Source organism: Mixophyes fleayi, chromosome 4, assembly GCF_038048845.1.
Source record: "Mixophyes fleayi isolate aMixFle1 chromosome 4, aMixFle1.hap1, whole genome shotgun sequence".
In the NCBI taxonomy this organism is placed as follows: domain Eukaryota; kingdom Metazoa; phylum Chordata; class Amphibia; order Anura; family Limnodynastidae; genus Mixophyes; species Mixophyes fleayi.
In genome coordinates, this window is record NC_134405.1 from 137,541,571 (window position 1) to 137,556,041 (window position 14,471).

The 14,471-nt window shown below is 36.2% G+C and overlaps 1 protein-coding gene across 1 annotated transcript in view; it reads right to left on the minus strand.

The window, feature by feature from the left end:
• Nucleotides 1–14,471, minus strand: part of HMGCL (3-hydroxy-3-methylglutaryl-CoA lyase) — a 16,349-nt gene continuing 1,878 nt past the window's right edge. The window contains exons 2-9 of the mRNA XM_075208443.1: nt 13,484–13,567; nt 10,570–10,677; nt 9,395–9,490; nt 7,930–8,078; nt 6,747–6,810; nt 3,254–3,442; nt 1,466–1,591; nt 1–1,217 (exon numbers count right to left, since the gene is read on the minus strand). Coding sequence (XP_075064544.1) covers nt 1,116–1,217; nt 1,466–1,591; nt 3,254–3,442; nt 6,747–6,810; nt 7,930–8,078; nt 9,395–9,490; nt 10,570–10,677; nt 13,484–13,567 — 918 coding nt within the window. The 3' untranslated portion in view covers nt 1–1,115. The remainder of the gene's footprint in view (nt 1,218–1,465; nt 1,592–3,253; nt 3,443–6,746; nt 6,811–7,929; nt 8,079–9,394; nt 9,491–10,569; nt 10,678–13,483; nt 13,568–14,471) is intronic.

Below are 14,471 nucleotides of genomic sequence, written 5' to 3' on the forward strand. Positions count from 1 at the left end.
TTTGATCCAAATTACTATTTTGTTAGTTTAATGCACATTTAAGAACAGCATGTAAATATTGTACAATGAGGCAAAGGACTTAAAATTGAGACCAGCATGTTTCTTTTTGGTCTAGGGGGATTTGCTTTAATTTCCTAATATTTTGTAAATAAAGTTATTCTAACACATTGTGGGAGGAAATAAATAGTGATGTAATGATCTATTGTACAAGGATTTACCATTTGCCGTTGCCAGACTAGAGCACCTCTAGTACACCTATATAGTATATAGTATGTTATCTGGTTGAATTTCTATCACAAAAAAGTTCACTATGGTATTGCTTGTCATACAAAGCTTCCCATACTTTTTACAACAGTGTAGCAATGTTTTTTTTATAGGTGTTATGAGTGTAGTAAAAAGGGTTTTGCAAGAGCTATCATGGATTTTTTGGAATAAGAAAATATACTTCTCCAGTGTTTATTTAAAATGCTTTCATTTAGAACTTAGAACTCTGAACTTATTGCAGATCATTCTAAATAGAAATGATTATACATGCTAAGTGGACGGCAAGCAAGGGTGCAAGTTCAAGTAAATCAAAATCTGTCTGACAGCAGAATGGAGCAATACATTTTGCTTCAACGCACTATTGGATATACAAAGCAATATTATGTTTTTACATACAGTTACCCAAGCAAATTAAAGAGAACATCATTTGATTTGAACATATTTCAGTAATGTGCTAAAACAGAAAACCCTTCCCATGCCTATTGCAAGCACTTTTGAACTACAGCTGCAGTTGCATATAAAACATAAGGCATATGTACTTCAAGTAGGGTATCACAGATAGGACTTCCTTGGTGAACATTTCTTATTTGAAATGTCATTAACCATTTAAGTAGATTTATTCTCATGTAGGCATTATCTTGTCAGGATAGTTAATATAATCAATAAAGACAGACATTGTCTTATAATTATACATAAGGATAGCTTTCTTGTCTGTTCTTTCCTCGAATATGGCATCTGATCCACTATACACAGGGCTCATGGAACCGAGAAACATCTTATACCACAGATCTGATATCTGAGGAGACTTTTGTATTGTGCAGTGTGCAGGCACCTGGGAGGTGCTCAGCTTATCACAGTTTGCACATTGCTTGTGCCACTTTAGAGCTGCTTTTCCTTCCCAGAGCTTTGCAGATAAAGGAGCCAGCTTCTGTCAGCTTCTTTAAGTCAACACCCTAAAATAAGACAACAAAAAACAGACAAACAGGAATTTTAGACAACTTATAATAACTTCCAGGTTAATCCCTAAATACAGTCTAATCATATATTGCCTCTGAACCGTGTACCATGGTCATGTTTTGGGGACCAGAAATGAGAAAACCTTGATTAAGCATAATTACTCTTCAAGTCTATCTACAATTATGATGATACTGAAATACAGTACACACGCAACATCATATAATAAAAGGAAGCTGGTACGTACAGTGTGAATGCCAAGTCCTTGCAGCATGTAAACCACATCTTCTGTAGCCACATTCCCTGAAGCTCCTTGTGCATAAGGACACCCTCCTAAGCCTGCAATAGAGGAATCCACCACCTGCACTCCCATCTGCCAAAGACAAGGACGTTACAATGAGCATTTGAGCAAGATTAGATATCAGAAATATTGATGAATATAAAAATTATAGAAGTGGCTTGTGCTGAAACTAAAACATAGACAAAACTTTCCTATTGCTATTAAATGTACTATAAATACCTCAGCAACTAAGATATTGGTTTTATCTAAACAGCACTCTACTACAAAAACAGGAAAATAAATACTTCAGTTAACTCTTATCCTATAACTAACCGCTATAAGATTCCAATCTCCTTAAGGTCTACACGTGGCCACCAGAGCCACAGAACATACATGATGTTAGCAGTTTGAACTGTTAGAGCAGTGGTCAGGGAACAGGGGTAAATTACCCCAAATGAGGTAAAAATTAAATTCCTGGGGGTAATGCTGCAGATTCACATGCTGTCAGTTGGATTGTAGACCCTTTTAAATGTGAAATTGCTGTTGTACCAGAAGAGCCTCAAGAGTTGGCAGAGGCACTTCTTGAACTTAGATGCAATAATGAAGCACGTATTGCATTTGAAAACAAAGCAGATCTGTCATATTTTTGGATGTCAACAGCTGCAAAGGCATTCAGAATTGCACATGAGGAGGTAGTAAAAAAGTTGCTGCCTTTTGCAACCTACCTTTGCGAACAAGGATTTTCCACTCTAACGAACATAAAAACAAAGCAGAGAAATCGATTGAACCCTGAAGACTTTATCCAATTTGCTCTGACATCAAAATGCCCCAATATTTATGCTCTCGGATCAAAAATGAAGCAACATCATTTCTCCAAAACCTGAAGTTTTGAAGTTGAAGCTTTCAAAGAAATTTTGAATAGATTCAATAAAATTTTGAATTACAATAATTAATAATATATAATTTCCTTCCTTTCAAATCAAGGGGGTAATGTCGGCGTATCTAAATATATTTTGGGGTAAAAGGTAAAAAAGTTCCCTGACGCCTGTGTTAGAACATAAAGCTGTTTGCACTGTACAACTTAAATCCAAAGACACAGGGTTGTGACATGCTGGTGGGGAAGGAGCATAAACAGAGGACTGCATAAGCTTGTCTCCCATATATTGAGAATCTGATCAATAAGGTAAAAGTTAGATACATTTTCTATCAGTGTACCTAACCAACAATTTTAAATAGGATGGCGGTTATATTTTATACCTGCCTTTGTGAATTGAAGGAAGTTTCTATTTTTTATTTTTACTTTAACATATCTGTGTGATATCTATATATCAAGAGAATTCCAATTCCCAAACTCCATGGTAAGACACTTTTTTTCTAAACATATAGTTCTAGAGTTTAGCAATTCCATAATATATACAAATATTTTGAATACATAAAAGCAGTATTGAGACCACATATTACACTATATGCTGTTTAATAAAATGTTGGCTGCATATGACTTTGGTCACTTAAAATGTCTTACTAGAACAATCCTAAGAGTTAGGGAGATCTCCTGACTATGTGCGCCAAGGATGATATACAAATAAGCCTATGCAAAGATAAAGGACTTTTGGATATATCATAATCAAAGATCTCTCTATTCTTATTTGCATATTGTTCCCTTAAAAAATATATATTTTTTTTGTTAGCAAGCTTACACAGCAAGTAGGCGAAAGTCTTATTGTTACACATTTATGCACAAAGTACATCTATTACCTGCAGGGCTACAAGTATGTTTGCCAGAGCCTGTCCATAAGTATCATGACAGTGAACAGCGAGGGCTTTGGCAGGGATTACATCCAGCACAGCTGTCAACATGTCTCGCATACTGCCTGGTGTCCCAACACCAATAGTATCACCCAGGGAGATCTCATAGCAACCCATGGAGAACATCTTTTGTGCCACCTGACAAACAAACAAGAAAGTATTTTTGCACATTTTTTACATATGCATACAGGAGTAAATGTGCAAAATACACATTGTTTACACATGTGATTGTTGGGATCATTGATATGAACTGTCCTGATTCTGACACACCAGCATACCATGTTCAATGTTTGCTGTGCTGTCTATACTGGCTCATGCATTTTTGGTGTGATTGCTAAATTGAATGAAAATGGTCACCTGGGTTATCTGACGTTATCTAATCACATGTGGATGGAAGCTACAAGATGAATACAATGTGGGAAATAAAAAGTAAGGTTAGGTACACACTGAAGAATTTTCAGACCAACGTGTTATCTCAAACGAATGTACCTACGACTGAAGGTCCGATCAGTCTGGTGATTCATGCATACACACTGACACGATTTACCTTCAGATCTGTGCTCTTCATCTGGTCCTCTAGTCTTCAGAGAATGACAGCACAATATTCATTCATTCTGTCATTCATTATTGTCACATTGTCACACTGATTAAAACACCTTGTTATAGCTATACACATGTCCTTACAAATTTTGTTAGCTTCTGTGACTCTCAAACGAAACATTCTGTCTCAAAACAAACAAATAAACTATTTCTTCTACAGCACTCTCTACATTTATTCACCGGGCATTCATTGCTAGCATCAGTTTAAAAGAGCATGACTCTGTAAACTCTATGGAGATCGTGAGCGTGAGTGCATGACTGTTAGATGATTGGTCAGAAAATATTAAACAGTACGACCAACCAAATGAACCAACAATCAACATTTTGGAACGACTTTTGACCATTGTGTCACTATACGCTCTAACCTGACTTCCAACCGAACAGTCGTATGTCGGCTGATTTGCCCTATTTTTGGACGAAAATGCTCCAGTGTGTGCCCAACCTAATAGCTGTGGATTTAATTTAGTAAAAGTGTGTATGTGCTTCATTGTGAAATTATATTATTCTGTCATTCACTCACTTTTGGTGGAAAAACATGTGATTTGTTTTTTCTATTAAATTTTCAATGTGTAAACTGGAGTTATTGTAGCTGTTGTACATTTCTAGCATCAACAGCAATATACACATTTACATACAACTTGAATTATACAATTATGACTTCAGTCTTGCCTTTCAGTTGTTTTTTATTTTTATACAATCTCTTAATACCAACCTTAGACACTTTAGTGTATGAGATATTTGTGGTGGATCACACAAAATATAAATTGTACACTACTATTCCAATACAACACTATATACAAGAGTAATTAGAAGAAAATGGATTAAAAATTACTGAAAAAATAACCAACTAAGATGAGTGCAAAGTGATCAGTTTGGTAGAGCTGAACCATCTCTGTTGACAAAGGAGACACTGCCGCTAGGGTGACTTCTCATGAAAATTGTCACCACGCTTGCTGCACAGGCAATCTTAATTATCACGGATATTCCCTCTCACCAAGCAGTGCGCATATATACCCTTTTCTGGACCAAGAAGATCTTCCTACACCTAAGATGGATACCACTATATATCCTCAAGTTATGAATACCACAACACATCAACTTTATATTGCCCCTCTGGCCTTCTTGATAATGAATAAACTACAAACAAGGTGCTTGAAATGGATACACTACAGCTTTGGTGAAACAGATATTTAAAAAGCTGTGTATATAAATACATATACAATATATTTAAAGAAACAATAAAGAATAATTATATATTAACAGCTACAGCCATCCAACTACATGGGCGTATACTGCGTCTACATTTGGTATTGCTTGATTCGTTACAATTATGAGCTATAGTTTAAGTTTTCATGTTATTTTATCTTGTTCGTCTTGACAGCTTATTTCTGTGCACACATGCACTCCATGTCACATTTATTGTAAATGTTAATTGCCACTTAATGATACAAATTGTGCATTTTATTTCTATAGTGTCAGAATACTCTGCAGCTCTTTACATTTGAACATAAATACAGTAATAAAACAAGACAACCATTGAGGTATGAGTGCCCTGCTCACTAGTTTTCTATCTGTAGGAAATAGGGGATTGATACATGAGGATAAGTGCTATAAATTGTATATTAGTCAGACTGCATTGGGAAAAGTGCTCAGTTGGGCAATACGATCCAGTTACACACCTGCGTTGGCTTGGGGTCAGTTATTATTTTGAGCATAGAAAGAGAATAAATGTAAATCGTGTATGAAATGTGTAGAAGGATGGTCATAGAGTAGATTAGCCTTCATAAGGAAAGAAGGTGGTTTGGAAATGTGATATCCTTGTTTAAGATGTGCTTTCAGGGAATGCTTGAAGGGCTGCAGGCTTGGTGAAAGTCTTGTTGTGCAAAGGAGGGAATTCCACAGAGTGGGTGCAGCCCCCCCACAAAAAAAAGTTCTGTAATCGGGAAAGGAAGCAAGTGATGAGTGTGGATGAGAGGCACCAACCATAGACATAGGGGAGAGGTTGCATTGGAATATACTTTGAGACAAATAAAACAATGTTGTTGCAGTTTTGTTATTCGGTATGTATGTTAGTAGAAGTAATTTATATTGGATTTGGTTAATGATGTTCGCATTTTAATTGATCTGTAGTGTTCAATAGATGCTTTTTTGTCTCTTGTTATTTATCATACATATAAGGTAGTTTAGGTGACAGTGAACTATAGCGAAATCAAGCACAGAAGTCAGTGGAGCACTGTGGAGATCATTAATCCATTTTGTTTTTAAACTACGTTGTATTCAGAGCATGCCAATATCATGGTTAGATGAATATAGGGAAGATAATTATAGTTCTGAATGGAAAATTCGAGAAACCAATTACCTAAATAACTTCACTTCTAATCAGCACACAATACATGTGGAGAAATAGGCTAATATCTATAGCCAAAATCAGCAACCTTTATAATACCCCTTTTAGATTGGAAAGACGTGGAAAATTATTAACAACCGGACCGAAGTCTGAGACTACAGTCATGCAAATATCCTCCATGAAACATTTCCACCATGGCTATAATACAGTGGTTTAATATTGTATCAATATTCAATTACCATCCAAAATGGATCCTTGCTCATAAGTCTGGTAAGGTCACAGCTAGGACTTAACTGAACACCGAGGAACCAGTGAATGTTAGAGAATCATATAAATATCATAAAGACAATCCTAAAAAATATTGTAAACATAAAGGTAGTCTGGGCTATGACTTAGCGTGTGTCCCGTGTATCTCTGTGAAATGGCAGCCATGTATCTCTTTGTACAGCATATGACAGCTAAGTGTTGTTGTCAGTCTCCCATAAGGGAACTTACCTCAGCCACTTTACTAGGAGATACTTTTCCTTGATACGGACAACCAAGAACACAAGACACATACCTGAAATGGCAGCACATACAGATGTCAGGAAACTACAACTGAGCGACCACTTTCATGATCAATTAAAAACAAAAATAAAAGCATTATATTATGCTATATGAACTACTGAAAAAATTGATGGAAATAATATTACATCACACTAAATCTGTTGTGTAAATACTGGACAAGAGAAGGACTGTGGTTGTCTTTGTACTAAACAAAGCTAAAGTAAGCTATATTTTATAGTTTATTTACATCTATAATTGATAAATGAGCCACTCTAGCACCCTGCTTAATTTAAGATTGCCACTGAAGATGCATCCTTTTCTGAGCCCCGCTGGAGGATAAGAGCAAATGGTTGTAAAAGGTAGCTGTGGACAAAATTAGGTGCATTTGTTCATTCAACAACCCTCTATGTCCAGTTGTCCAGAGCCTACCGAGCTCAGAAAACCTGGCAGATTCACGTGAACTGGGTGGAAAAACAAACAAATGTTTTCTTGTTACTTTCAAAACTGTCAATATGAAAATTAAGTTATTAAAGCATAGCTAACTTCAAAAGATTCTAAGGAGTAGATTTACTAAAGCGTCTAAAAGGAAAAGTGGAGGTGTTGCCTGTAGCAACCAGATTCTAAAATGTACTACATGAATGATAGCTAGAATCTGATTGCTTGCTATAGACAATGACTACATTTTTCCTTTTAGGAAGCTTTAATATATCTACCCATAAGTTGACTTAGTTTGCTACTGTATACTGCCACATACAGTTACTATTCTTGCTATGTTATGTATATAATACGTACTCAGCCACTAAGATTATGGACATAAACAGGTTTTGTGAGGGCATGGATGGGATATTCACCTTTCCTTTATTTTACCAGAACTGCAAGTCAGCTAGCATCATGGTGGTATCACAGGTCTACTCTTAGCTGCAAGGATCAGACTGCATACTTTACATTGGCAACTAGATGGAAGAATATAAACCCATACTCTACCAAGCAGTAGTTAATAAGTTAAGTTTGTATAAAACGAAGGATTTATATTTACAAAAAATGTCATAGTACATTATAATCAGGCGGTAGCTATAATATTAAGTTCAACATCTCCATTAAGGAAAAACTGAGGCATTTTTAAAGCCCTTACCCTCGCACAGGAATATTGGCTTCTTTAGCTGCAGCTGTTACTGCCTCGAATCGCTGCAAACTTTCCTCTATGCTGCAGTTAATATTCTTCTTGCTAAAAAGCTCAGAGGCTGCACCAAATATTGCCACTTCTTTGGCACCACATTCAACCTAATGAAGAAATACATAATGACAAGCTGTACATCAATGGTTAAGAAAGGATTTTTGGTCCCATATGTGTATGTCAACCGGTCTGGTTGGTTCATGTGTGTACAGCCAAGCAATCGTTCTGAGCAATCAAAATCCAAGCCAATTGGATTTTATATGGTTCAGCGGAAAATTTGGTCAGCTGTTCATCTCCAACAGCATGAAGTATGTGATAGGTCATCAGCCAGCAAGAAAAGAAAGGTCACTTTCAATTTAACCTTTAAGCCCCAAAATATCGAACCTATGTGCTTTGACCTTCCTTATGTGTTCGGTGAACAGGTCCTATAACTAGATCATAGTGTGAGGGAACACCAAATAGGCTAGGTGTTATGTTCACTCTGTGGATCGGCACCCTAAATTGGTATGTGTTTTGTACTCACGCACAATGTTACAATAATCACCCTCCCTTAGGATGTAAGCTCATTTGAGCAGGGCCCTCTTCCCTCCTGTGTCCTTACCTACTCTTCTGCTCCGTCCTTTCAGCATTAGCCTGCTTGGAGCTTCAGAACTGTTGGTATTTTTGTTTACTGCTCAGTAATGTTTTACCCTGTACTGTCTATTGTCTGTGCATTGTACAGCGCTGCAGAAATCTTGTGGCGCCAAACAAATAAAGGATAATAATAATAATAATAATAATAATAATAATAATAATGTAGGACACACAAGCCCCATTCTATAGCAACAAATGCCTTAGAGGGATAATTCTTCATTCTTTGATGTATAAGGAATTACTACATGTTTAATATATTATCAGACACACACAAAATCTTATTTTGTAGACCAACATTTAGTACTGTATCACCAGGCTGAATTTGCTGCCGTTACTGGAAGTGACAAAGCTTTTACAACATTGTGTATGTTCATCTCGTGAATACTGCTAGATGATAAATTAACTTAAAATAAAATTTTATCAAAACCACACATTGTAGTTGTGACACGGGAGATACACATCCAGCAGGCTCCCCTATTTGAATTTTCCCTATGGACACAACACAATTTTTAAATTGTGTACCTGTAAATACTAAGGACCCCATTTTTCTGCGAAACACAAAGTAATTTGAGAACGTATCTTCAAAAGTAGTACTGACATTGTCCCATGTATGTCACAAGAGTCATACAAGGAGAATACAGGAAGCAGCAAACAGGAGGCACTGAAAACTCAGTAATAGAAAATTGTCAAGTACAAAGTGGGCAGTGTGTATACACCGGCGTTATCACTATCAGACATGTGCTACAGTCCTTATTATTCCATTCTATAAAGCATGTGACATAGAACTTACAGCTGCCTGGAATCCTGTGAGATTAGGAGTCAAGACGGGATAGCTGATGTTGGGGAACTTCTTTATTCCCTGCATGACGCCGATATGATCTGCCATCTATTTAGGACAAAAAAAAAACATTCCAATTAAATGCAATGGCATATTTGGCCTGTGTCTCACTCCTGTGAACAGAATTTACCATTTAAAGCTTAAAGCTATCGGGCAGCACGCTAGCTAGCACTTCTGCCTCACAGCACTGGGGTCATGAGTTCAATTCCCAACCATGGCCTTATCTGAGTGGAGTTTGTATGTTCTCCCCGTGTTTGTGTGGGTTTCCTTCGGGTGCTCCGGTTTCCTCCCACATTCCAAAAACATATTAGTGGGTTAACTGGCTGCTATCAAATTGACCCTAGTCTCTTTCTCTCTCTCTGTCTATGTGTATGTTAGGGAATTTAGACTGTAAGCTTCAATGGGGCAGGGACTGATGTGAGCGAGTTCTCTGTACAGCGCTGCGGAATTAGTAGCGCTATATAAATAGTTAATGATGATTTAAAGCTAATACAATATAGCTGCAGTGTCATTTATGCCATATATTATAATTATATGTAATAATATTATAAGGCAAAATAGTCATAATGTACATGACACAATTATCTGTCTAACTTAGGTAAACAACATTAAATATATGGGTGACATCTGTACAAAACATCAATTGTCAGTCTTTATACTATACACCAGGTATCTCAAACTCATCCTTGAGGTCCAATAAAGGCTGGGATTTCAGGACACACAAAACTTCTTTGAGCCATAGTATATGAATCGGTTAATTAATTATCCCTCAACTGCTAAAATACTAAATTGTATTTTTGCTCTCCAGGTCTGAATCGGACAATCCTGACACACAAGGTATTTTTATGATCAGTGTCTGAGACATATTTGACGCAATAGTGATGAATGTAGATAGCATCTCTGTAAAACTTTTGAACATTGTATTTTCCCATCTATTTGAATCTTGCATATATTATTATTGCCTTCTATTACTGTCATGCATATAGAACTGGGTTGGAAATGCATATAGCTCTTCAGAACATGAAATTTATAACTATTACTCCAAAACATTGAAGGCCCATACAATGACTGCAAAGTATATGTTTTACAAATGCCTTTCTTTACTTTAATATCATAAAAGTACATACCTGAGGAACCCATTTTGGAGACACAAAGCTGGTGGCCTCTATTGCTTGCAATCCAGACTCAGATAACATGTTAATGAGTTGGACCTTAACTTCAGTTGGAACAACTGTCTGTAAGATATGTACAAATATATGCTGAAAAACACAGAATATGGAAAATATTCACAAATACATGACTGTCCTCAAGGGTAAGTAAGGGCAATGATTTCATTCTGCATGTAAATTGCTGGATCCATTGTTTTAGCTGTCACTTGAGGACTAAAGATATGCAGCCTTGCTTTGATATGTACAGAAGACTGGATGTAATTGTACAGAATAAGGCATCTTAAGAGTGGCCAGTATGTCCATCATGTCTGTAATTTAAGAAGCCTGAACCCTAGAAAGTGTTTTCTACAAAATGTGAATAGCAATCACATACTGAATAATTATGATTTATCTAAAAACAAATTCTGATAAACATAACAAGAAACTTACACATGTAACTCCCAATTTCTCAACAAATGTACATATTCTTTTTTACATACAAGCACATAAATGTATTACTAAAAAATGTTATATCAAAAAGTGAATGTTAAACCAGGAGAATGGGACAATTTGCAGAGTACAGAAGCCAGTCAGGCCCTTTGGAGATGACAACGAGTATGGGAATAAAGGAATCATAGGAACTAAGAGTAGAGGGTTAAATGTTGAGATATTAAAATATGGGGCTAAATTTATCAAACCTTCTAAAAAGGAGACGTGGCGTTGTTGCCCATTTTAATCAGATTCTAGCCATCATTTAGAATTTGATTGGTTGCTATGAGCAACACCTCCACTTTTTGTTTTTAGAAGACTTGATGAAATCGTGCCAACGATGAAACGCGTCAGGCCTGGTGTTAACACATCTAAGTTGTTCTGAATACCTCTACTATATACCTAGCATTCAGTTTTACTGCATACCATCTACTCTTCAAAGTCCTCTCACCTATTTCACTACAGATTGAAAAGGGTGCTGGATCAACGACATCTCTCGCAGTCTGCTCATGGACCACTATACAGATTGTAAGGGCGCAGGATCAAAGAGATACCATACAGTGAGTGCATGCGCTGTAAGCGCTAACGGTTTGCCCAGCCGAGCATCTGTGTATACGGACTTTTATTCTATCTAAAGGTGAACATTTGTCACTCTATAAAACAATACCTTTGAGTTGGACTGAAAACGAGATTTAACTGATTAATTCTAAGTCATCTGTGTGTGGATATATTTCTGCTTTTACACAGAAAGTGTGTTGGAGAATCAGGTAACTATTTATATTGTTTGGTTTGAAAGGATCGCGCTCTCTAAGATGTACTGCAAGAGCTGCACCAGTTGAAGGTATCCCTCCCTCAGACAACAAGAGAAATATAAAACAGATTTCACTGGGCGCTCATTGACTATAGGTACCTATTTGATATATAAATAAATAAATAAGGTAATGTCCTGTGTGCAATTATCAATAAATAACAATTTAATACAATCCAAGTTTACAGACACAAGTTAAAAACTACCTGCATGTCACTAATATTAAAACAATAAAAACAACATTGATAAAATCAGCATATTAAATCCCAGTAAGTAAAATCACGCTGACATCCACCACGGGGATTCCCTACAGAGGCTACGTCTGCACAGCTCTAATTCATTGGGACCTACAGTGATCATTTCCGCCCCGCCGCGCGGCCAGTCTGAAGGGCAATAACAGCAAGTATCTTAGTTCATAGCATCACTATACCATCTTTATGGCCATATGACTGGACTTTCGTTTTCACTTTCTCACCAACCCGTAAGGAGACATACCGGAGGTATTAACACCGCATAGACTTGTACCTCAGTAAGCACATTTGTTTGTCTCCACATCATCTCTGTCTGCTATTGTTCCGGAATCCGATAAAACAATACCCCTTTGGCATACTGGCTGGAGGCTATCGTTATTCTATGGTATCACATCTGTTATATTTATTGTGCATTAACGCCTATGGATTTTACTCAATGGAATTCATTATGCTGAATTTACCAATGTTGTTTTGATTGTTTTATATCAGTGAATGCAGGTAGTTATTTTTGTGCATCGCATCTGTTGTATTTTATTGTGCATAACGTCTATGGATTTTACTTACTGGGATTTAATATGCTGATTTTATCAATGTTGTTTTTATTGTTTTAATATTAGTGACATGCAGGTAGTTTTTAACTTGTGTCTGTAAACTTGGATTGTGTTAAATTGTTATTTATTGATAATTGCACACAGGACATTACCATGTTTATTTATTTATTCATTTATATATCAAATAGGTTACCTATAGTCAATGAGCGCCCAGTGAAATCTGTTTTATATTTATATTGTTTAATTATCCTAATCCCAGAAGTTCTGGTTGAAAACCCTTCTAGTGAAACTGCAGATTTTTCTCATATTGGAAATTGGATTGAAGAAACCAGTGCTCCATATATATTTGTTTCCTTAACTTTAAACGTTGAAGGAATCATTATCATACACAGTTATTTCTATTTTTGATCTACATATCTATTGCTCAGAGTACTGCCTCGTTTTGATTTATATATGTGGGGGTATTTTTACAATATTGCTATTCTGCTTTATATTTCTTATTTTTAGATTTTAATAAATTTGTCATACATCCATTTATGTTTATGAACTCACATTTTTTATCTACACTTTTTGTGGGCTTTCTTGCACTCAGTGCTGTTTAAAGTGTTTGACAGTTTTGTATTCTGAGGATCTCACAGGTTCCTCTACAGCTGCGAGTGCATTTCAGCCTATCTTTATTTCTCATTATCTCACACCATCACAAGGTATTTTTCGGTATTGATACAGCTAACCCATGATCTTGTGATAAGGATAATTGAATGCAAATATATAACATTCCGTTTTTGGAACCCTACCTTTTCATTTTGCAATCCATCTCTAGGTCCAACTTCAACAATCTTTACCTCTCTAGGGAATAAGTAACTGGGTAAGGAGCTGACCTGCAAACACAAGTTTTTCGTTAGTGTAATTTTTTTCAACATGCTATCATCTACTCCACAACCAAATACTAAAACTTGACAGTCATTCCCTTCCTACAGGACACACACTTAATATTCATACATATTTTAAATGTTATAGAGCAAAAATTCACAAGGCCCATGCTGTTTAACATTCATGCTGCCCATGAATGTTAAAAAAAAACATACCAAGTGAGGCACAGATTGAAGAAGCGGCATTAGTAATGATATTGAAGGTTTGGAGATCTGTCCACTAGGCTAGAGACTATATTGCTGATAAGTGCAATAACCTAGGACCTAGAACCTAGGTGCCAATGTACGTATTTGTTCTAATTGGATATACAGATTATACATTCTGTCCACTAGCTGTATAACTACACTACATTGTGTTATATACATATATATATATATATATATATATATATATAGCAGTATTACGTTTTAAGTGGTGCTATAGAGGCCTTTGACAAATAGGGAAGCAAAGCCCAAAAGACAAATTTTCCCCGTTTGCCATGACAAACAGGTTGAATCCTTTGCATTGGTGGCATTTCTTCCACAGTTATGCGCACCATTAAATGTCTAACACAGGAGATGTCGTAATATCTAAACAAATGTAGGAGGTAAATTACCTATACCAGATGGCATGTACCCAAGTGTGCTAAAGGAACAAAGTTTAACAATAATCGATTGACTGCTATTTCTTATATTTTTCATACTTGGGTCATACAAGGTTGTCAGAAAGCAGCTGTGGTAGAAAACTTTTAAAAGGGAGCAAGATCAGGACAAGAAAATTGTAGACCAGCCTGACTCACGGTTACAGGTAAATTATTTGAAAAGATAGTAAGGAATGTGATTCTAAAATATATTGTAGCAAATAATTTAATCT